Here is a 24,551-nt window from a genome sequence, read left to right as displayed (position 1 = left end):
GGGTGAGTTGGGATTCAGTCAGTGATGTCTGGCTGAGTCAGCAATAAACATGGCAATGTCTTAGATGACACAGGACTGCTACTTCTGTCTGATGTGAACCAGAGCTGGAAGGCAAAGGCCTCTGTTCTTTTTCTGCCTTTGTCTTTGAGCATTTGCTCCCAGCATTAATTCAGCCCAATGCAAAGCTCATCATAGAATCATAGAATAGTTTGGGTTGGAAGGGACCTTTAAAGGTCATCTAGTCCAACCCACCTGCAATGAGCAGGGACATCTTCAACTAGATCAGGTTGCTCAGAGCCCCGTCCAACCTGACTTTGAATGTTTCCAGGGATGGGGCATCTACCACCTCTCTGAGCAACCTGTTCCAGTGTTTTACCACCCTCATTGTAAAAAATTTCTTCCTTCTATCTAGTCTGAATCTACTGTCTTTTAGGTTAAAACCATAACTCCTTGTCCTATTGCTGTAGGCCTTATTAAAAAGTCTGCATCTTTCTTATAAGCCCCCTTTAAGTATTGAAAGGCTGCAATAAGGTCTCCCCAGAGCCTTCTCTTCTTCAGGCTGAACACCACCAACTCTCTCAGCCTGTCCTCATAGGAGAGGTGTTCCATCCCTCTGATCGTTTTTGTGGCCCTGCTCTGGACTCACTCAAGCAGGTCCATGTCTTTCTTGTACCAAGGACTCCAGACCTGGATACAGTACTCCAGGTGGGGTCTCACCAGAGTGGAGTAGAGGGGCAGAATCACCTCCCTCGACCTGCTGGCCACATTTCTTTTTATGCAGCCCAGGATATGGTTGGCCTTCTGGGCTGTGAGCGCACATTGCCAGCTCATGTCCAGCTTTTCATCCACCAGTACTCCCAAGTCCTTCTCCACAAGGCTGCTCTCAATCCCTTCCTCCCTTAGCCTGTATTGATACTGGGGGTTGCCCTGCCCCAGGTGCAGGGCCTTGCACTTGGCCTCGTTGAACCTCATGATGTTCACATGGACTCACTTCTCAAGCTTGTCCAGATCCCTCTGGATGGCATCCTGTCCCTCAGGCTTGTCAACTGCACCACTCAGCTTGGTGTCATCTGCAAATTTGCTGAGGGTGCACTCAATCCCACTCTCTATGTCATTGATGAAGATACTAAACAGTACGGGTCCCAATATGGACTCCTGAGGGACACCACTTATCACTGATCTCCATCTGGACATTGAGCTGTTGACCACTACTCTCTGGATGCGACCACCCAGCCAATTCCTTATCCACTGAACAGTCCACCCATCAAATCCATCTCTCTCCAATTTAGAGAGAAGGATGTTGTGGGGGACCGTGTCAAAGGCCTTACAGAAGTCCAGATAGATGACATCTGTAGCTCTTCCCTTGTCCACTGATGTAGTCACTCCATCATAGAAGGCCACTAGGCTGGTCAGGCAAGACTTGCCCTTGGTGAAGGCATGTTAGCTGTGTCGAATCATCTCCCTGTCCTCCATGTGCCTTAACATGGCTTCTAGGAGGATCTGTTCCATGATCTTCCCAGACACAGAGATGTGGCTGGCGGGTTGGTAGTTCTCAGGGCCCTCCTTTCTACCCTTTTAAAAAATGGGTGCAGTGTTTCCCTTTTTCCAGTCACCGAGGTCTTCACCTGACTGCCATGACTTTTCAAATATCATGGAGAGTGGCTTGGCAACTACATCAGCCAATTCCCTCAGGACTCTGGGATGCATCTTGTCAGGTCCCATAGACTTATGTATATTCAGGTTCCTCAGGTGGTCACAAACCTGATATTCTCTTACAGTGAGAGGGACTTTGCTCCCCCAGTCCCTGTCTTGCAGTCCATCCACTGAAGAGGTGTGGGAAGAGAGGTTGCCAGTGAAGACTGAGGCAAAAAAGTTGTTGAGTACCTCAGCCTTCTCCTCATCCATTGTTACCAGTTTGCCAGTTGTGTTCATCAGGGCGGTACACTTTCTTGGACCTTTTTCTGGCTGACATACCTGTAGAAGCCCTTCTTATTATTCTTTGCATCCCTTGCCAAGTTCAGCTCAAGCTGCGCCTTGGCCTTCCTGACGCCATCCCTACACAACCAGGCAGCGTCCCTATACTCCTCCCAGGATACCTGTCCCTGCTTCCACTGCCTGTACATTTCCTTCTTGCCCTTTAGTTTGACCAGCAGGTCTCGACTCATCCATGCCAGTTTCTTGCTCTCCTTTCCTGATTTCTTACACCTGGGGATCAAGAGCTCTTGCGCTCTGTGGAAAGCATCCTTAAAGATCTGCCAGCTCTGTTCTGCTCCCTTGTCCCTGAGGGCAGTTTCCCAGGGGGTCCTATTGGCTAACTTCTTGAACAGCTGGAATTTTGCTTTCCTAAAATTTAAGTTCCTGACTTTACTCTTTGCCTGACCCATATCCCTCAGGACTGTGAACTCCACCAGTGCATGATCACTGCAGCCAGGCTGCCTTCAGTCTTGATGTCACCGATTAGCTGACTTGCATTGGTGACCATCAGGTCCGGTATCACATCCCCTCTGGTAGGATTGTATATTACCTGGCTTGTATATTACATTGAGTTATCCTCAATGCACTCCAGGAATCTCCTGGATTGCCTACAGCTCACCATGCTACTCCTCCAGCAGATGTTGGCGTGGCTGAAGTCCCCCAGCAGGACGAGAGCCTGCGAGTGCGATGCCTCCTGTAGCTGGAGTAAGAAGGCTGCGTCAATAGGCTCCCCTTGATTGGGCGGCCTGTAGTAAACACCAACCGCAAGATTCCCTTTGTTGCCTTGCTCTCTAATTCTTACCCATAAGCTTTCAACCTGCTCATGGCTGTTCTTCAGAGACAGCTCTTCACAATCTATCCATTTCTTGGCGTAGAGGGCAAGTGGGTAGGAGATGATAAGGAATATCTTTTGACTTGAATGGGGCTTGGAATTGTTTTTGCAGCAGCAGTAATGCTCACAGACCTGTTTCCAGAGATGAAGTATCAGGAGCCGACAAAGGATCAGCTGCAAGAGTTGGTCTCGTGATCTCATCGACTGCTTTTTAGGATGTGGAGAAGATGTTCTTCCTTCTCTAGAATTCATCTAAATCCACCTGCCACCCTTTCCTGGGGTCACCCCAATGGCTCTGGGTGGGAGTATGGCAAGAGATTTTCCTATTTTCCTGCTGTCTTTGCTTTAGCAGATGTGATATGACTTCCCATATATTTGGAATGCCAATGGAACTGGTCTGGTTTACATCTCCCTAATGTAGGTTGGCAGGCTTAAAATGCACTGGGAATCATTTGTATTAAGTACAACAGGGACTGTGGAGAGAATACATTGCTCTTGATGTGCTGAGATCCCTTCCCACAGAGAGGAGCCCCCCTCCTGGGGAAACTTGCCTTTGTTTTTTGAGACAGCCACCATAGTGGTGTCAGCCTTGCAGAACATTTTGCCTCTTGCTGTTCATTCCTTTCCCAGCCACAGACTATGGCGTACCCTCACCTCCATTGGAAGTGACACCCCATTCCTCCTCCTGCTTTCTCCATGGGCACCAAAGAAATTGATTTTGATAGGGAGGTGGGGAGAGATGGTCAGAATGTATGGGCTCTGACTAGCCCTGCCTGATGCTGATGGCCCCTTGCCTCTTCTCTTCCTCCACACAGAGGCCTGCAGGGAGGGCTGGGAATGCTACCTCCAATTAAAGGGAAAGTCAGCAAGGCTGATGGGAAGGACAGTGCCAGGAAGCAGAGCTTGCTGCAAAATGCAGATACAGCTAAAGTGTATTAAAGATTTGTAAAGACCTGTCTAGCGCCTATCAGAGCAGGATTCAATCAACATAAGCTTTTTCCTGCCTCAAAGAGCCACTGCAGGTTGCTGAGAAAATCTAAACAATAGGCAGAGCTGTTGCCATGTCCTGGACTCCCACTGTGTGTGACTGACAGAGAAAGGCTGTACCTACAGGGCTTCCATGTCCTGCCAGAGCTTGGGACTCTATGGATACAGCCGAGCAACTTTGCTTGTTACCCTACAACCTTCTTGTCATTGGTCCTACACTGAGCCCTTGAAAAGTCATGAGGAAATGCAGAATACATGCTTGTGACAGGAGCCCTTTGGCCAGCATTGCCATGCCACAGCTCACCCTTTTCCCTTTCAGCACATGAGAATACCACATTGTCAACTTGGAAAAGGCTGTGTTCAGGTCTCAGATCAAGATATGAGAGTGTTGTGCTATCCTGAAATAATCCAGTAGTCCAAGCCAGCACAGCTGGAGATTTGGTTGAGCTTGAGGATAGTGTTACAAACAGAAAGATGGAGGAGTGGACTATCCTCCAGTAAACTGAATAATGCCAAAAGATGGCAAAGTGCTTTAGGAGATTTTGTACTCCAACACTGCCAGTCTGCTAGCCTTGCAGAGTTTGACAAGCATCAGACATGCAACAACCTGTCTCTTACCCAGAGATGTCCTGGCTGGCGTAGAGTCTCTCTTGATCCAGAAGGAAACCCAGGAAAGAACAACAGTCAGGATGCAGGGAATGTAGGTCTGAATGGCAAAATAACCCATACGTCTGCTTAGGTCAAAAGAAACTGTCATCACCATGTACTCCCCTAGGAAAAAGCAACGGAGACATTGGAATCATAACATGTGGCTTCCGGAAACACAAAAATCAGCAAAGTTTCAGAATTTGGAGTGTTTCTGTTGAGGTTTTCTTGATGTTTTAAGTGCCTGGCTGGCTGGTTTTGTGGCTGGCTTTGTGGCTGCCCAGATTGTTAGCTTTATGGACAGCTGTGTGGCTGGCTGAGTAGGTTTGGTGGCTCACTGGCATTGTAGCTGGCTTGCTGGTTTTGTGGCTAGTGGACTCTGTGGCTACCTGGCTGGTGCTGTAGCTGTCAGACTTAATGTCTTTGTGACTAATTTAAGAGCTGACTTTGTGGTTGCCCAGATGCTACCTGCCTGGCTGGCTATGTGACCACCAGGCTGCATTTGTACTGGCCCTGCTGTGTGTCCAAGCACACTGAAAAACACACTGTCTGGAAAAGTTTCAGAGAGGAAACTATAGAGTTTTCATCTTCAGCTGATTGCTGCAAGGGTTTCTTTTCTATAGAAGCTATTTAGCTGTAACAGGCTACATGGCCTGGCTTGCTAACTAACTACCTGAACTGTGACAAAGGAAGTGTCCTTCAATCACTTTTGTTGAGACTCTGGTTCTGCTCCTGGAAAAGGAATGTGGTGCTGTACATCCTAATTGCTCATTTGGCAACTTACAGCTGAGGTTCTTCTGCTTTTTTAGAGGATCCTAGTGAGTATTGGAAGAAAGCCACCTGACAGCTCTAGGGTTAAGATGGAGCTTGCAAGCAATTACCAAAAAAGAGAATTACAAATGTCAGACAGCCACTAGTGCATTCAAGACACTTTCACTGCACCAATTCTTGTCCCGGTTTGTCCTGCCTTTCTACCCCAGTTAGAGGCTGGCTGCTGGTGTTGGCAACAGCAGCTTTCTGCAGAGTGGGAGAAGCAATATGTGAACTTGCTGCTTCAGAGGGCTTAAAAATATGAGCTCACCCCACCTGCAGGAATCCAAAGAGGCTTTCCTCAGTTGTCTGTGGGAAGGAAAGGGAATGTGAGCTATTATGAGGAGGAGGAGCTGAAGGGCCTCCATTCCTTAGTTTCTTCACACATGCAACCTTGTTCCTGTCTCTTAAAGCATAATTCAGGTGTTTGTCAGCCCCACACAACTTTACAGAAGTAAAGATTGAGATCTGCAAGTTCTGATTTCCCCACCCCTGTTCCAATTATAAGCATCATCCAGAAATGACATAGTATGCACATACTGCAGCAAGAGGGGATCTGAGCTCCATCTCCTTTCCCTCTTGACCCTTCAGTTAGGGATAGCTTCATTCACATCAGCATTGTCACCCCACAGTTCACAGCTGTCAGTGGTTCTGGCCTACCCCTGCTTCGTCTTCCCCTCACTCTTAATCTCCATCACTTCTGCTCCCTCTAGAAAAGGTCCATCCCTTCATTCTTACATTTCTCTAACTGTGCTGTTGTGACTTTCCTTCCCCACCACTGTGGAGCTGTCTGATGATGCCTTTGCCTCCTGCAAGGTCTCCAACACACTGACATGTCTGTGGGCTGTCTCCCTTTGCCTCACCTGCCCCAGTCCTGAGAACTTCTGAGGTGTTCCTCAGCCCCGTGAAGTCAAACTGGTACAGCCTCCAGGTGCGCTGGTCGGAGACCTCAATGGAGTAGCGCCTCCAGCGATAGACAATCTCCTCACGTGGGTAGCCATCTGGGAAAAGGGTCAAGGACATCAATGAAATGGTACATCATGTGCCTCCACCTCATTCACCACCCTGACTGCTAAAGCACTGGCATCTCACTCTAGCTGTTTTGTAAACATGAAGCTTTCAGGCAGGTATTAGGTTCCCTTAGGCATCCCCACATGCAATGGGGGTAGGGTCAGCATCTCCCCTTGTGGGCCACTTCAAATCCTAGGGATGGGAAATCCAATGCTAGAAACAGTTTTTCTAAGGACTGCACTGGTGGGAAAGAGGCTTGGATTGGTGTAAGAGGACTCCCCCAGCCTGAAATCTTTAAGGGTTTTAGCTTCCTGGGACAGCATGGGGCCCTCACTACTCCTCATGACTACCTCCCCTTCCCAGGCATGACTACACCAGGAATAAAAAGCTGTGAACATGGGAGGTAGCCTGACTGTGGCTGCTCTGACTATCTCTGTACCTCTCGCCCTGGGAGCTGATCCTGAGTATGGAAAAGAAAGGGTGCATTCTCCATGGAGAAGGAGATCTGGCTCCTGCAGGCTGGAGCATGGCTTCTCCTGGCTCTGGCTTTCTTGACAAAGAAGCCTACTGTGAAGCAGGGACCTCAACACCTACGAGAGAGTTCCTCAGAGGAGGAAAGGAGCAAGAGCTTGGCAGCAAATGAAAAGTGTGTTTCTAATTATCAAGCATGTATGGCATGCACCGTTAATTAGCAAAGAATGAGGGATGGTGGGAGATGAGGGGATGGTATCTCCTCAGCATGCTGCCTCCCTCTGAAGCACCTTAGAGCCACATGTGCTGCATCTCTTCAGTGGCAGGGGAAGCAGGAGAGGCAAACCCAAGCTAAGATGACTGAATCAGATTTCCAACCAATGCATAAGGACAGGAATCTCTTGGTGTAGAAAGGCTCCCTGCAAAATTACCAGTGGAGATGTGCCAACATCAGCAGCCCTCTCTGCTGATGAGAATGGACATGTGGGGACTGAGAGGGGAGGTCTGAGTACCCCTCCTTTGCCATCACCTTGGGTGCAGAAAGTGGGTCTGTCTCTGGGCTGAGGTCTGGAAAGCCAAGCTGTCCCCTCAGAGAGCAGAAGGGGGAAGATGCAAGGCAGGACAGGTGCCATTTGTCTGCCAGCTGAAGGGATATACTCTGTCTGGAGTGACTAGAAGGTCAGTGAAATAATCACCTCCAACCATCCACCCAAATTAAGGAGAAACTCAGAGGTGCTGTGAATCTGTCCCAGAAGACCTTTTCTAGCCCAGAACTGGGAGGATGCTTCAGGGCATGACAGGTAGTGGCCCAGGAAGACAGTCACAGAGATTAGGTGAAAAATGTAGCTAAAAGGGAGGATGGTCCTCCCAGAAGAGTTTTATTCTACTGAGGTTTCTCTACTTGCCTTCTAAAACTATTAAAAAATATATATACTCACAACTGGAAAAAACCAAAGGGCAGGAGTGAGTGTCCATTGGGAAATTCTGCAGCTGGAGCAGACATTCAGCCTCAATCGTCAGCCTGAGAGAGAAAGAGAGAGAGAGAGAGAGACTGAGATATTGTGTTGGTGAAGGTGGTTTGATTCCAACACCACAATGTGACAGAGAGATTCTCGCTTCCTTGAGAGAGAAACACTAATTTGTTGAAGATCAGTCTGTTTGCAGGAACATTTCAAAACAGCAGCAAAATAAAACATATGTTTGGATATTTTCAAAGTGAGAAAAACATCTAATTTTCACATTCAAAAAGCTTTTTTGTTTAGTAAGCTTTTCAGATTCATTTATGGGACTGAGAATTTATGGGAACAAAAGCCAAATGTTTAATATCAGAATTAAATAGCTGGACTAACCAACTTTTAAAGGATTTTGGTTTAGGAAACCATTTGTAGTTTTGACTTTTTTCTAGGTATTATATGGAAAAACAGTTTGAGTTTTTTGGAAGCCTTCATCCTGGGAAGAGGAAGCCCATTCTGCAACCAGTACTGCATATGCACTCCCATCAGCCCTGGGAGATGTCTCCACTACTCTGTCCCAGGGCACCTGGAAACCTCCTCTGCTTTGACCAGGTCCTTGTTCCCTCACCTCAACAGCCAGCTACAGTGCCTGCTGCATGTACCTGAGTGTGTAGAGCACTTTTCCATCATTCCAGATGCGGAGGAGCTGATTAGGAGTGGTTATCCAGTGGGAATCAGCCCGCTTGGAGTTCCTGAAAAAGGTATCTGGGATCCAGATGCGGCTCACCATGTTGGTGTTCAGCGTGAGGGCCTTCAAGGTGCTGTTGAAACGAAGACGCCGGTCATACCACGTCTGAGCAAAGAAGATATCAATGGTGTATTCCTGTGAAAGAGAAGGAAGAACATGTCTTTCTGAGAGGGATTCAGGCAAAGCAGAGCCCTGTCCTTTGGTATGCAGGCCACTGTTTTGGAGTCACAGCCAGAACATTTGCTTTTTAAGTCTGGGAGCAGGTGTCAGTGACCACTGACACCTTTCCAGGCTCATCTTCAGCTCGGGGTCAGGACATCCATGGAACACTTAGGAAGAGCAAAGACTGTGTGTTGACTGGTGGGTTGAGCTGTAGCATGTTTGGCCTGACCCATGCCTGGAAAGCCAAGACCATACAAACTAGGGCTTGGGCTTCCTCTTGGTGGACAACTCAAGCCAAACACTCCTTTTAAGCACAGGCATGAAGGAACAGTGTGGACATTGGCTGAATCCAGTCCTAAGTTCAGCTATGCCTTTCAAACACAGTCAAGGAAAGCTGCTTACCAATTTACCAGAGAAGGCAAGCAGACAGCAGTTTCTGTTATTTATTAGGACACAGCCCAGCAGTGCTCCATACACCTAATTTGTACATATAGCAATAGTAGTGTTGGGCATAAACCTAGTGAGAATCCATCCCTTACTTCAGGACTTATACTATAAATGGTTTCTATGAAAAATGGGGGCACTGTGGGTTTCTGGGCAGATACCCTTTGCTGAAGATTAGAAAAGGAAGCTGGGGCAGGGGCTGCTATGGACCCAGCTGTTGGTGTAACCAGTTCAAAATCTTGAGCCTTTTGCAGACAGAAAACAGAGTTTCCACCATAATGAGGACCTTTGGTTGTGGTGAGAGAGAGGGTGTCCTAGTTCACCCATAGCTAGCATTTCTGGGAGGCAGCTCCTGTCTGGACTGGACTGGCAGTAGTCCACATCTTTAGCCCACCGTTCTCCTGCTTGCTGCTGCAAGACAGTTTGCTCCTTACCCTCTTTTTCAGCCTGCCTGAGAAGGTGCTAATTAGTGCCATGCAGAACCACGTCTGGCACTTAGTGGCGCTCTGAACCAGACCGCCAAATCCAGTTCCACCAGCCCATACTAAAGGCTGTCACCTGCTCCTGACAGCTCCTCTCTGACTTGGACTTTGCTCCCTTTCACTCCTGTTAAACCCCCATGACCACAGAGGCATCATCTCCCTCTCTCCTGTGGGCAGAGATGAACAGCGTCTGACTTTGCCATTTCTTCCTCTCATTCTCCTCCTCCCTCTATTGATTTATCTCGATGGAATTTTTATGACTGCAGCACATCCTCCCTCCACTGCCCTCACTGCTGGTTCAGAGCTGACTTCTTCAAACCATGCCATTAAAATAGATGCGGTGCTCTTAGCACGCTCCCTTGGACAGCATGTCCTGCTGGGGGCAGGCAGAACAGGGCAGCACACGACTCCCTGCTTCATTTTCTTCACCCTTGCTCCACTGTCAGCTAACCGGTGATGAGTGATTGGTACTGAAAACATCCCTTGCATAGGAATGAGATCATGAGAAAAGAGCATTTGCCATCAGGCAGTCGAGTCACTATCTGGGCTGATCCTTCACCCTGGTTAGACACAGGGATGAGCAAAGGTGATGGGGATGAGGTCCTAAAATATCTCTAAATGGGGACAGATGCAGCATGTTCAAAGTGATGGCATTGCCTCTACAGTTCATTCAAAACAGACAAGAGGAGACACAGAGCTAGGATAGCAGCAGCCCTCAAAACCAACCACACAAGCATGGCCACTGCCTGAAAACAGGAGGTGGAGAGAGCCCATTCCAGCATCTGAATGCTCTGGATCGGACTGGGTACTGCTTGGACATAGGGTATGTGGTGATGAAGGCACAGATCAGGTTGTGAAACAGTGAAATAGAGCCCACAGCCAGGCAAAGAAGCATTGGCACAGTAGGGACAAGATGGGGTAATGGCAGCCCAAGAAAATGACATATATGGGGAGGGCTGGCTTTATTCTGCTTGGGGCCATTTTCTTTTCCTTGCCAGCTGTTGGGTGAAAATAACACAACATTTGACATATTCTCCCCCACCCCTGCAAACCCTGTTTGAGCCAGTATGAGCTTACATTGCTCCTCCTAAGCAATATCTCTGGTGTAGGAGAAAGCAACCAAAACTGCAATGAATGATGCCACTATCAGTTTCTATGTCCTAACTGGAGTCACTTGTAAGATCTTGCTTCTGGGCTGGCTGCTCAGATTAGATGTCCTGCTGTAAAGTTCAGCATTCAGGTCTGGGATAACCAATGCTAATGTGTCAGGAGAGTGGAGGGTCAGCTATCCCAGGGGTTTAGTATTGTCAAGCCCAGATTTTCAGAAGGGACCAGAATTAAAGAGCTCCTCTTGTGCCATTCATAGCCAGCCTTTGCAGAAGGTGTACTGCACAAGTCATTCAGCTCTTCTGAAAAATCTGAGTTGTTATTGTCACTGTCCTGTGGTTTGATCTAATTTCAGCAGCTATTATTAGCACAGCTATTCATGAGGAAGAACTTAGTGGCTGAGCTGGCTCCCTTGCCTCTAGGTGGGGAACCCATTGGGAAATGTTGGCATTTACAAATGTATTTTCATTCAGAATTATCTGAGGCAAGTTTTATTAAAAAAATGCTCTGTCCTTTGGGAGCACTTTTACCCTTCCAATTCTCTCCCCCATTCCGCTGCAGGGGAGTGAGTGAGCAGCTGTGTGGTCCTTAGTTGCCAGCTGGGGTTAAACCACAACAGTTCCTCAAGACTTTGTCACCTCTTCCCATCAGGTGTGGTTTGCATTGATGCTGAGGAACCTTGCAGGACTGCACGTCTACACCAGTCAGTTGTGGGATAGTGCTCAGGCCTTTCTCTGAGCATTAATCAGATCCCACTTAACTGTAGGCACCTGACCAAGGTGATTAAAATAGGAGGTGTTTTGACCATGGGTTCTTTACAGTCACTGGAGAGGGGTAGGTATTTCTGGAGGAAGATCCCAATATGAAGCAGTCCAAGTTGTCTTCTGGAAATGCCTCGCACACTTGCTGACCTTAGAAGAGTCCAGGTTGATCAAGGCTGAATAGCTGAAGTTTGGCAGGGTGCACTCAGCCCCTAAAACTTACAACAGTGCTGTTTCTTGAACTCCTGCACCCCTGTAGTTTCTCTCTGTCCCTGATTCATTCTCAGGCATCACAAAGAGACTTCTCAATACCTCAATTTCCCCATGTGGAAAAAGCTTATTGTAAAATACGCCTCCAACATTACTGTACCATCTGCTATGCGGCACATGGAGGTTGTTAACTTCTCTGTAAAAGCACGGGCTTTTTTTGAGTTTTCAACAGAAGGAGCTAGTGGAATAAGAAGAATCGCTCTAACAGTTAGGTCACACCATTTGGATCACACGTGGGGTAGCACACACATGTTGGCATGCATGCAATATTACATCAAACTTCAGTCATAAAATAAAAAATCAAACTACCCGTAAGGCAAACACTGAAGACTGCCTACCCTAAATACTATCACGTGAGTTTATCCAATGCTAAGGAATGCCCTGCAGCATTGCCACTGCTAGCTGTGTGGGCTCATGTCCAACTCAGCCTTTCAGCATGTCCCTGCTGGCCCTTGGTCACCGTCATCACCTGGCACTGCTGCACATCACTGATCAGTCCTTGTTTTCCTCATGTGGGCAGCAGAGATGCTGGTGGAAACCCAGTTCCAGAAAATGGTAAAATCTGAAAACACTTAATGGAAAAAAACCTGTCCTGTAAAAGAGCATTTGCGGCAAATAAGGGGATGTGGAGTTGACAAGAATATTTAATCTTGGAAGAAAGAAATAAAACAACAAAAAGCTGTTACTGCACTCTCAAACCCTTTCATTTTTAAAAACATAGTTTAAGTGAAAAGCTATGGAATTTCCATGTGAAAAGTCATTTGAAAGAAAACCTCAAAATTTTCAATCTGCAAGAAAATAGGCAGGTTCAGACATCGGCCTGTCCCCAGCACAAGAGAGTTGGGAGCTGGCCACTGTTCTCTTTGTGTGCTACCCTAAGCCCTGCTCCTTGGGTCATCCCAGCCCCAGCCGCTCTGCCCTAACCTTCATGGCCCGGGAGCACCTCCCCGCTTCCCATCCTGATGTCCTTCCTCATACAGCAAGGACATCCAGCCTGGCCCCAGGTAGCTCCTCCCTGTGCCTCCTCTCTCACCTCTGCGTGTATGTGCATACACATGGGGAATCAGGCCGTATTTCCAGTTGGATTTGGCCCCAGAACTCTAGACTAAGTTCCACCCTGGGTTCAGAGCAGGTATGAGTTAGGGCTACTCAATTTCAGACTAACAGCTTAAACTCACAGGGTTAGCATGACACAAGTTGAAATTAGCAGTTTGTATTTTCAGGTTACCTTATACACCAAATAAACACAGCTGTGCATTGCCAGAAGATCCTTTTCAAATGGCTCAAAGCAAGTTTGTGTGTGCAGTTCAGCTGACCTCTCTCAAGGGTGCAATTAGTGGGATACAGAGGAGTTGGTACTACATGGTTCCTCTGTATCCATCTATGAGCTCCTTTCCCTGTGTTCTTTAAGAGCTCAGCTGTCTGACAAATGCCGGACAGAAGCAAAGCCATGAGATGAAGATGTCTTAGATGTCTTCCTTAATTAGGATAAAATTAAGGATTTAAAGGTGGCTTTTGCAACTTCACTTGTATTCAACAGCAACAAGAAAACCTCCAAATAGAGGAGACAGACGCCTAGAAACAGGTTCCTCCATTTTCCTCTGCTGGAGAGATAGTTTGGAAAATTCCTAAATAACAGTGGGGCTGAGAGATTAATATCCTAGCCAGTCTCATTCTAGCTTTTATTGTTCTGATATTTGTTTTTATTCATAGAGCCCTCTTCCCTCTGCACCTCCAAGCAAATCCCTTGCTGCAGTACAGTAAAGCAGGTTACTTTCCTGGGAAGCATGGTCAGCATTTCAGGTGGGCTGATGTGAATCTGATGGGTCCATGCTGTCAATCACAGAGCTAAGCAAAGCAAGTATTACAGGCAAATGCTTTGGGGTGCTGCAATTCAGGAAAATCTTAGGAGGAGATTTTGGAGGAGATGCAGGAATGGGGTATATTTCTTTCAAGTGCTGGTAGGTCACGCTGTGCAGCTTGAGGCAAGCCAGGAAGCCTCCAGTCTCCCTCTTCTGCAAAACAGGGGTCAGCCCAAGCATCCCCCCTTCAGACAGAACTGCACTTAGCAACTCCACACCCCTGCAGCCCTTCCTTCACAGGTGAGCATTTTCTTCTCCATGACATCCCATGCATCCCTCCCAGCTTGCAAACATCTGTGACAAACCCTGGGCTGCTCCCAGCAGCTGGCTCCATGTCCCAGGGAACACAATAATAGCAAAAAGTCTGGAGACACTCTCCAGACTAAATAAATAAAATAAATAAAATAACCTTATTTTAGAAAAATCTTCAAATCTGATGCACAACTTCTTGTCCCCACAGCTTGCAGGCAAGAACGTGCTTCTAGCACGAAATGTGCAAGCACTCTCCAAAGGCAGCAAGCAGAGAGGACATGTACTAACAGCATATGTTAATGCCTGACACTGACCACTTCAGCAACCAGTTGGGCAGTGTCAGGCTTCTCTCAGTTCTACCATTAGAAGTGTGAAACACCTTGCTTGTGGATGGCTCCGTGTCCCTGCTCTGGGTGAGTTTTGTCTCCCCAACACAAAGAGCAAAAGAATGAGAATGTAAGTTTCATTATGTTTCCAAGGTCCTCCTCTCTCCAAATCAGACTCCAGAGAGCTTTTTGGACATGATGCTGGAGTGACTAGGGGAGCTCACAAGGACAAAAGGAGCAGAGCTCTGATGATCTGTGTTTTCAAGGTGACACACTGAACTTCCCATCTGTTTCACTTCTGCAGCAACACAGGCAGCGCTGTCCTTGTCTGAATGTCTTTTGCCTCTGCCCAGGGAATCTCAGTTGAGACAGCATTCTTTTTATAATACAAACTCGCTGTTAAAAAACCATCACCATGTCCTGTGCTCGTGCCAGGAGCCTTCAAACAAGACATGCTGTACATGCTGCTCTGTCGATTGCAAACTCCCCAGTCAAGGCTTGCTCACCCTTGGATTCTCTGCATTCGGGAACTGGACAGGGCTTTCAAAACCAAGTGCTGGCTTCTGAGATCTCTACCTGCCTGCTCCCATGCATGTGCAAGCCGGGACATCTAAAAGGCAGGCTTTTATGCTCATGACAACCAACCATCCCAGACTCTTTCTTTCCCCCCAAACACATTCTTCTGAGCTGTTCCCTTGTACCACCGCTTCCTGTCCATCAGTGATGTTATCACCTCACGTGCAACCCCAAGATGGCTGCTGATCGCCTTGGTGCCTGTCCCTCATTTCATGGGAATGTAGCCTGGCACATGGAGTCTCTCACTGTGAGCCCCAGGGGCATGTGACCTAGAGTGTGTGTTTTAGCATCTGATTAACAGCCATTACCCAAAGGATCAAGGAGAGTCCTTGAGTCAAGACATGACGTCAGCCAGACTCTGGTTTATAGAAGCACAGTCTGCCTGCACTGTCCCTGATGAGGTTATTCCTGAAAAGGCAGAGGTGTGGACACAGGATGCTATATGCAGACGGGGCAGAATTAATTAAAGGGGAAGATACTGAACACTTCAATGAAGTATTATGCAAAGCACCATGGGGAAGGAGCCACCTCCTTTTAGATTAATTTTTCACCACTCTCGGGACGGGACATGGCCTGGGTGGAAAGTTTTGTGTAAGCACCTTCTGATGCAAACGAGGATGTAGCCCAGTTACCATGAGCTCTAGAAAATGCCTGGGCTGCTTGCAAAGCAAAGCCACACTTGTCCAAAGTCTTGTTTGCATGTTAAACCTTACTGCTAAATGCTTAAATGCACACCACGATGTTGGGCTTGAAGCAACTTTGTGCCAGCAGAAGAAAGCAGGTGGGGGAAGAGAAGAGGTAAGGACAGAAGCACACAGGATAACTGGAAGAGAATACTTAGCACTTCGGGCAGGTGCTCTTGTTTATTTGTCCTTTAAGCTCATGGGGTGTTTGACAAGACAAAAACAAATTTCCTTTGAAAGGGCTAGAAGACAAACCTTTTCACTGCATACAATTAACTCCCTAAGATTGCTCCTCCATGACAGCTTGGCAAGATTCAGATGAGAAGCTGGAATTTCTTTAATTGCACTTCCCATTCCCATGCTACCCACTGTGATTAAAATGAAATGCTGGGATGGGCAGTCTAATACTTCCCAGGCCTGGGAGAGCAGCTGCTGCAGCTCCCCTGTACCAGACAAAGGAAAGTAGGAGGTCCTGCGAATGCCCCAAGGTGTCCAGCCCTAAACACTCCTGGGGAGGGGTGTCTGTGATGGTCAGCTTGTCCCCATGGAGACATCTGCAAGTCTATCATTGCCTAGGAACATGATCTGTTCCTCCAGCTCTGATATGTTCTTTGCCCTATCTCTCTGTCTTTACAAAACTCACTGTCCTGGGCTGCTGGATTCCCATGAGCCTGCCTGCAGGATCCTGCTCAGTGCAGGAGCTGGACACTGTAACTTCACTGTCTCCTCCCTAGGATGGAGAGGCAGGAATGAGAGCAGTATCCTGTTGCAGCAGCAGGGAAATGGCCCTCAGGTGAAACGAAGGAAGGCAGGAACATCCTCCAATCATTAAATTACATGGGTGCCTTCAACTCTCAGAGGCACATGGCTGTGTGGTTTCGAAGTATGAGAGCAAGCATCCTTCTAGGCTTAGGGCTCGACAGCTGGGCCTGTCTCCCTGCCTCCAATCTGGTACCTCATAGAGAAGGGACCACCACTGGCATCAGCACTGGCTTTGCCAGACCCCAGTACAGCCTACTGCTGCTGCTGGCTCATCAGATGGACTAGGGGGTGGCAAAGTCAACACTGCCTCTGAGATTTAGGGTCTGATTCTCTTTTACATCCAGTCCCTATGTGGGCGTACTGAGGGTTTTGGTGAGGCAGAGTAGTCCACAGTAGTCTGTAGACTGTTGTAAAGGTCTTAGCACTTTTCCCTGTCTGTTCAGGGACTGAACAGCCCACATCTGCTGCCCAATTACCTTTGCTGTTTTTTCATCTTTCCGGGCTTTCTTGGGTTTTCTCTCTTTTTCCCTTCGCTCCCTGCTCTAGTCTTCTTTCCTCCTCCTCCTCTCCATGCCCCTCTCCACATGCTCTTTGGTCTGTAGCTCACCACTCTGCTTCTCTGCCTCAGCAAGAAAGGCATTACCACCCTGCCCACGCCCCTCCTCAGACAGAAACATCTTCAATTGTAATGGTCCTATTCAAGCACCACATCATTTCCCATGCCCTTCCCACCTTCTCATGGGATTTTGCTTTGTCTAGTAAGGCCATACGCTCTTCAGGGGAGGGACCACCTCTCTATGGACTGAAAGGTGTCTAGGGATCTCAGCTGGATGCCAACTGTCATGCAATGAGAACAGACAAAGTCCCTCCCACTGCAGTCTTAGTGATGAAGAAATTGCTACAGAAGCTGTGCTTTGAGGTCAAGACAGGAAGGAAAGGGTGGCAGAGACAGGGAGCCATAGGAGCTCTGCTTTCTGTGTGGATCAGAGCCAGAAGCTTCCTTCCAGTGCAGGAATTGTATGGCATGGCACAGCAGCATGCAAAACCAGAGGGGTTAAGAATGGGCAAACAATGTCAGGCAGCTTCCCTCTGTCCCAACAGTCACAGGAGCTTAGGGACAGAGTATAAAGAGCAGGAATATCACTACAGCTTGCTAAATATGCCCTCCTCCATGAGAACCACTTGCTTCCAAAAGCACTGAGCTCTGTCAAACCACCTTCACAGGCAGCACGTTTACAGGGTGGAGAAGCCAGCAGAGCCCAGAACTGGTGCTGAAGAAGCGATGCTCGCCACCAGCCTTGGGAGCTGCGCTGCTCCTGGGAGATGAATCACAGGCTGAGGTGGGCTAATGGGCTGCCCCACATGAGGAGTCACGACACAGCACAAAGCATGATGAGGAAACTGGCCCTGGGTGGGCAGTATGGTTCAGCTCTTCAAGAACCAGTGAGCCAGTGGCACGTAAGAGAGGCCCACCTCCCAAACCCTGATGGTCCTCTGTCCTCTTCCCACCAAAATGGGTCTGAGAAAGCACAGTGCACCCACATCCCTGGGATGCCATCCATTGTACAGAAATGCCTTTGCTGGCCATGAGGAAAACCACTGTTTGCATATATGAATCCCTTTCTTATCCTCATCCTCAAGGAAAAAAGCACATTCAAAAAAATGTGAGAAAGTTCTGCTTTCATAAAAGGGGAGGGTTTTTTGCCCTCTGCAGAAATCCTCACTCCTGACAGTGTTCTCTCCTGGCCCCAGATGAAGGAGGAGGTGGGGACAGTGTACTCTGCTCCACTGACTCTTTCAAGGAAACTTGTTTCATGTTGTCTCTCATGCCCCCTTGCTGTGCTTGCCAGCTTTCTCTTCCTGCCCTGCCAGTTCCTTGATTTAGCTCCTTCTCCCTGCTTCATTTTGTTTTTCCTTTCACAGTTCTTTTCAAGCCACCACAAAACCACAGCCCAGCCCTAATGAGATTTCAAGGGAGCAGCAGGCTGAGGAAAGCAGCTGGGAGAAATGAATCAGGTTACAGAGAAAGAACAATTTCTTTCTGTCTTCCCTGTTGGGTATTCGAAGGGCAAAGCAAGCTGGACTGCAGTTACAGAAGGGACACCAGGCCAGCTGATTATCCTTTCTAGGCATACATCCACACTTCAGGCCAAGTGTGCTGGTCATTTGGAAGCCAGGACACAGCCGCTGGCCAAGCAGGACCTGCAGAGCTCTGCCGCTCTGGGCTGCTCACTTCCCATGGCACCTGGTGGCTGCAAAAGACTCTCCTCAGAAACTGGGGACCGGTATTCCCGGTCCTTTTTTCCAGCTCCTGACTGTTTTGTAGAGACCCAGTCTCCTGCAGATGCCTCCTTTAAAATTCAACCAGTCTACCTTTCCCAGCTCCCCTAGATGGCTTTAGGACATCTTTGGGAAGTAGTGAAAAAGGTGAAGGCTCCGGTTTTCTACACAGAGATATAAGGAATGCACTGGCAGAGTTTGTATATCCCAGAATCATACATACAAAGAAACCAAACAATTTTGGCTCTTGAGCTGAGTCCAAAGTTCCCGGGAGCTGGACAGCCCATTCTCTGCTGCTCCTTACCAAATCCCAGCACTTGGACCTGCCTTTGGCTTTCTGTGATAGCAGCAACACTGAGGTATTTTCATCTCTCTTCTTGCTGATCCAGTGAGAGACGACCAGCGTCTAAGCAGCCCCTGACCTCACTGCTGCAGAACTGGACTGAAGCTTGCAGCCAGCTCCTCAGGAACGTGCATGCAGAGCTCACATCCAAACAGCCATGAGCAGCAGGAAGGGAGCTTGGCTTCACGCAATGGCTCACTCCTCCCTTGCCGTGCAAACTGGGTGCCCAACATCCCCATTCACAGTGCTCCTTCTGTCCCCTACCTTCTCTGCAGAGACCCTTCCTCCCCAAGCCTCCTGGTGAGATCTACTCTGCACATCCTTCTGGCACGTTGCTCCAAGCCAAGTCACCACTGTGGCTCTTTGTTGTGGCAGGGGGAACCAGGGTACATCGTGCCTTCTCAGAAGGTGCAGATTCATGTGACAAACTAAGGCTGCAAGCTCTGGACAGGTCTGTCAGTCCACCACTGCCAGATCATGAAAGGAAATGGTTGTCTTGAATATTACAGTTCTCTTTGCCTCAGCTTTTCTTTTCAAGGAGCAAATGAAGAGATCAGCCAGTGAGCATCTTAACTTCTTCTTAATCTCCTACCTCCCTGTGGCTGTAGGAACAACCAACCAAACTCCTACAATTTTTTTCCCACTTCTCACTTCCACCCCACTGCTCTGCTTCCTCTCCTTGTCCTCACTACACTACTAAGGTGGCTTTGGGTGTCTGTGGAGGAGAATGACAGACCAAGGGACACAGGTCTGGTGTGGGAGCTGTAACAGGTACACTGGCAAAGCTGGAGGGAAAGAGAAGTGTGGGCAAGTGTCAGAAACAAGGCTTACAACATTTGCAAAGTCCTAGCTCTGACCTTCCCTGTTCCCCAGCCACATGGAGACAAGGTGTTCCCCCACCCACACTCCTAAGTGTTTTGGTTCACACATCCCATGTGCACCTGCCTGCGGGTGAGCCATTATCACTGACTGCAATTCTGTTGAGACAAGCTGATCAGATGGTTAGAGCCATTCCCAGCTAACTGCAGGTCAGAGAACAACTACAGAAATCCTCACAGCAAAGCCCTCTGGACACGAAGATGGACAAGCAAGGCTTATACCAGTGTCCCAGCTACCATCAGCTCTGTGCTACCAGCACACACCAAGCCCAGCACGCAGCAAGCCCAAGACCCCTGACCAGACTTATTCCCCCCCTGCCCCCCCTCAGTGCCCCATGCAGCCAGCATGATTTCTCTGGGGCTTCAAGGAGCTTTTGCATTGGAAATTGGTGGGGCCAGTCTCAGCAGTGCTGGTGTGAAAAAGCTGCAGCATCGGCAAACCCACAGCGCGGAACGATGGGCTGCTGCCGACCAGTGTGAGGCACCGCAGCAGATGGCTGTGAAGATCTACCTGCCCACCCACTTGCTGACCCTAACACATATCTCCTACCAGCACAAAAGACACCAAGCTGAAGACACAGGGGCACCGAGGAGATGCCTGAAGGCATGGAGGAGGTGCGAGGGGTTGCAGGGAGGAGAAGCAAAGCGCTGCCTCAGCCCGGCCAGCCCTGGTGCCATGGGGAAGCTTAGGCTGGCAGTATCACCGCTCCACTGCTGCTCACTTGCAATTTGTATCACGGGCAATTAAACCCTTCCTGTACACCGAGATGGGATGTAATAGTCTGAATATTCAGCCTTTAATATCAAGGCATGAAGAGGTCCTTGAAGCATATTGCCTCCGGCCACCTACAACCACTGAATTCTGAGAAATGGTCTTCATTTCATAACACATTTATAGCAGGCAGATTTCATATCAGCCTTTTAGGGGAGATGGTAGGACTGCTTCACCTGGGGATGCAAGAAATAAATAGAACTGATTTGTACTGACAAAAATCAAGTTTTGCTGGAAATAAATTAAAATCTTCAAAACCTAAAATGAATTACCTCAGCATCATCATTTCATTCAGAAACTTTTTTTTTCTTCAGTAAGCTAACAAAATATTTTGCTTTACCCTTATCTATTTGATTCTTTTATTTTCAAATACTCATTTTCATGCTTGACTTATAGGACAGAATTTATCACTGTATGAAAAGCAAATCAAAACAATCTGATGATACTAAATTTAAATGTTTTGATTGTCCCTAAACCCATTTTCTGTCAGAAATGCTTAAGAATTTTGGCTGTTTGTCCCAAGCGGGAGGGGAGAGCGAGACCCCCTCCCCTACGATGCTGGCTGTTTGCCCTAGACCAGAAATCCTGGCCTCTGACCAGCTCTTTGGCTTGGCTGTCACGCACCTGAAATATCCAGACCTCTCCTGTGGAGACATCTAAAGCCTTCAGTTCAGATAAATCAACTCTGCCTTAAAAATAATTCAGCCCATCAAGTGACAACTATTGGTACAGCTCAGAGCCTACATCTTTCAAATTTGACACAATAGTGCTTTCCCTTTGACTTGGAAGAATCAATTTAATGAGGTTCAGAGCACAGATCAGTACCTGAATGAAACACATGCTTCCTGGCCTGTCCACGCACACACATCTCCATATGGAGAAGCGGCGCCATTGGGGAGCTGCAGAGCAACTCCATTAGCTAATGTGCTTGTGATGGAGACAGCTGCATCCGCGCTTTTCTTCGCAAGATGCAGCTGCGTGCAACTGCTCCGAGCCTGAGCCCGCATCTCCCAGGCACATCCCTACCAGGGTGTGATGGGCAAGGTTGCATTCCCACTGCCCAGTGACTGCAACCATGTCCACATCTGTGCATCACCACAAAGCCTCTTTTAATGCCCTGTCAGAGGGCAAAGCTCCTACCAAACCCAGAGAGAACTGCTAGCTGCCAGGGTTGCCAGGGCAGGGGATGTCCCTCTAGCCTGGTCCAGGCCCCAGGAAGGAGAGTCTCCTGGTCACTGGAGAACTGTCATCATCCTCTATTAGCAAGCAGAAACCCAGTTGCTGGCAGACACCTCTGGAAAGGGAGACCAGATGCAGCTGCTGTGGTCAGGAGCTGTGTTAGAAATGTTTTCTGTGGGTAAGGGTGAAGAATTATGAGTTACAATGCTCTCAGGTTGGGCACAGTGAGCACACTGGCTACTTGGGAAGAGCCTACAGTAAGTATAATTCCCAGGCTGCCTGCAAGGGTGCAGGGCAAAAAACCCCCTCTGCATTCAGCCCAGCTGAAGAAATGTGAGTTTTCTCCAAAGGCTGGCACAATATGAATGCAGGATTGAGCCATTCCTGCCAGGAGAAGGCCGGAAATTGGATCCGTGAAGGAATTTACAAGAGCCGCTTACTTCATTATGAATGTTGATTTATCTCATGTTGCCCGAGGGCCAGAGGCCGCCGGAGCTGTGGGCTCTGTGGAGGCATCTGTGTGCCAGGACTGATGCTGCAGTTTAAGAAACCTGACCGAGTACGGCCACATTCCCCATTTAGCATTGGACTGGGGAGCACAGATGTTAATTAACTTTAGGGCTTTGCTCTCCAGAAATGCCTCTGAAGAAAAGCACTTTTCCCCCCAGGAGGCCGCTGTCCAGATTTTCACATTTTAGAGGCAAAACCCCAGCTTTTTGTTCATCTTCCCTGATAACAGACTCCTTGTGTTTTCTGCACTATAAACAGCCTATAAATAAAATACCAACATGGATGTCACACAGAAAATATCTGGAGGGGATTAGTGTTTGTGCTGGATAATAAAAGGAGCTGGTTGAATTATTCATAGTGAATAAATCAGTCCTTTTCCAGTTTGGGAGCAGACCCTGAAACTTGCAGAAGCTCTTGGGATACGTTCAGGATGGGAGTAACTATTTATTTCATTAGATCTTCTGTTGCGGTTTGTGATTTGTCCCAGAAGTCACATGTGATCGGTGTTATTCCTTAGTGGCCTCATGATTTTTTTTTTTTAAGGCAATGACAAACAATGGCTACAGGACAGCCGCTGCCCTTCTCTGTACCCGACCTCACTGCCACGCGAACACAAGCAGCTACGTGAGGAACAGTCCCTCTCCTAGTACTTGGGCACACAGGAATGGTGACCGTTCTTGAACATCAAGGAATCAAGAGATATGAGCACTATCCAAGCAAATGAGTATTTTTGAAGATGTTATAAATGCACCACCAGCTCCAGCGGCGCTGAGCCATCACTCAGGCATGGAAACTAACGGCCAGAAAAAGCACTGGAGCCTTTAGTGAGTAATACCCATTTCCCAACACTTTAAATTTCTACGATGTACATCTTTATCTGGGACCAAAACCTGAACTAGCTCATTACATGAGTGTACGTCCTGTGCAACTTCACTAGATTTATGCTGATGCCTGACTCTCGCTGCACACCGGGCAGGCTGAGAAGAGCACAGAGTCCTTGGCAGAGCATTGTGGTGTGCTTCAGGCATTGCAATCCACCCTAGAAGTGGGTGCATCTGGGCTATTGCCTCCTAGACAGATGATTTGTGAAGCATTTTTAAGTCCTTTCAGTTCAGAAGTGCTGTGCAACCGCTGGAGTCTATTATTATCAGGGAAGAAGGGGGGGAGGTAACAAATTTCCTTTACCTATAGGCTTATCTTGTGCTCCAGAGCAACATATTCAAGCATTTTAAAAAGTGTGCCATTTTCATTTCATTTCCTTCCTACTTATTCCAAAGCAGCCAAAGCTAAGTATAATCAAGACTTAAGTGTTCCTCAGAGCCAGACAATTATTACCGGTCTTGGTTTCCCCATCTATTAAGAAGAAACGAAGATATTAACCCAAGCCTTGCAGCGGGACACCAGGGCTGTAACCCAAGGCTTCCCGCTGCAGTTCCCACACTAACTGCCTTCCAACAAAGCACAGCTGCCGTTCCTCGGGATGTGGCTCCGCTTCGGTGCGGAGATGCCTCAGACCGCCTAAGGGCTCTCCGTGAGGGTGGCTTAGCCCCATATGGCTTTTGTAGAGCCTAGCTCCTCTCTTGGGGATCTTTGCCCCTGCTGCTGGGATAGCTCAGCCATTCACAAGCGGCTGCCGGCTTGCTGCACACTCTGATAACGTGGCATCGATGGGGATTTTACTCAGAGCTGTGATTCAGCAGCTCAGCCACCCGCAGCTCAGAGTGGGGAAGAAGCAGCCCTTGGAAGAGGGTTGTGTGGACAGCCACTGCCTCCCTGCCCCGCTAAGCCATTCCTGCATGGAAAGCACCCGCAAGCAAAGACAAAGTGGCCCAGGTCCCCAAGCTAGCTTTGTCACAGCAGCCCCCTTCCTCACTGCTACCCCTTGTCAGCTTTAACTTTGAAAACCAAACCTCCCTCCCTGGCTCCTCAGGATTTACATGAAAGCAGTCAGTGGGGAGTTCTCTTCATTCATGCTGGGCTTATACTTCTAAATTATAAAGTGTGTCAAATGAGGATTTAATTTATATTTAACAAGACAACATTTGTAAATTAATTATTCATCAGCTGATAATGAATAAACATTTCCCCCTTCCCTCCTTCTTCACAGTGTTTTCACAAATGCACCATACATGCAAATCTATTAAATCTATTCTGCAGTACTCAGACGTGGGAAAATATGTTCTTCATCCTCAATTTCGTTAGTGTGTTGCATGGTAACTAATGCAGCCAGGCACAGCATTATGAATTTAATAGTGCGCAGCATCTCCTTCCTAAAGAGGGAAGAGGAGGAATATTCAACACGTGTATTTGGACATATCACCTTCTTCGGGTTCCAGTCCCCTGCTCACAGGCAGAGATAAGAAAATAATTTGCTGTAATAATGGAGGCAGGAGCTTAGCCCTACCCCTTGGAAGTCACAGGCACTTCAGAGGCAGCAGAATCTGGCCCCTGGGGAAGGATGGAGGCCAATT

The 24,551-nt window shown here is 48.1% G+C and overlaps 1 protein-coding gene across 1 annotated transcript in view; it reads right to left on the bottom strand.

The window, feature by feature from the left end:
* LOC142043167 (gamma-aminobutyric acid receptor subunit gamma-4) overlaps positions 1 to 24,551 on the bottom strand; it is a 43,577-nt gene that overhangs the window by 8,089 nt on the left and 10,937 nt on the right. Inside the window, exons 4-7 of the mRNA XM_075053998.1 lie at positions 8,346 to 8,566; positions 7,669 to 7,751; positions 6,112 to 6,249; positions 4,412 to 4,564 (exon numbers count right to left, since the gene is read on the bottom strand). Coding sequence (XP_074910099.1) covers positions 4,412 to 4,564; positions 6,112 to 6,249; positions 7,669 to 7,751; positions 8,346 to 8,566 — 595 coding nt within the window. The remainder of the gene's footprint in view (positions 1 to 4,411; positions 4,565 to 6,111; positions 6,250 to 7,668; positions 7,752 to 8,345; positions 8,567 to 24,551) is intronic.

This window comes from Buteo buteo, chromosome 22 (genome assembly GCF_964188355.1).
Source record: "Buteo buteo chromosome 22, bButBut1.hap1.1, whole genome shotgun sequence".
Classification (NCBI taxonomy): domain Eukaryota; kingdom Metazoa; phylum Chordata; class Aves; order Accipitriformes; family Accipitridae; genus Buteo; species Buteo buteo.
The sequence above is the reverse complement of the archived record's forward strand: the minus strand, read 5'-3'. Positions and strand labels throughout refer to the sequence as shown.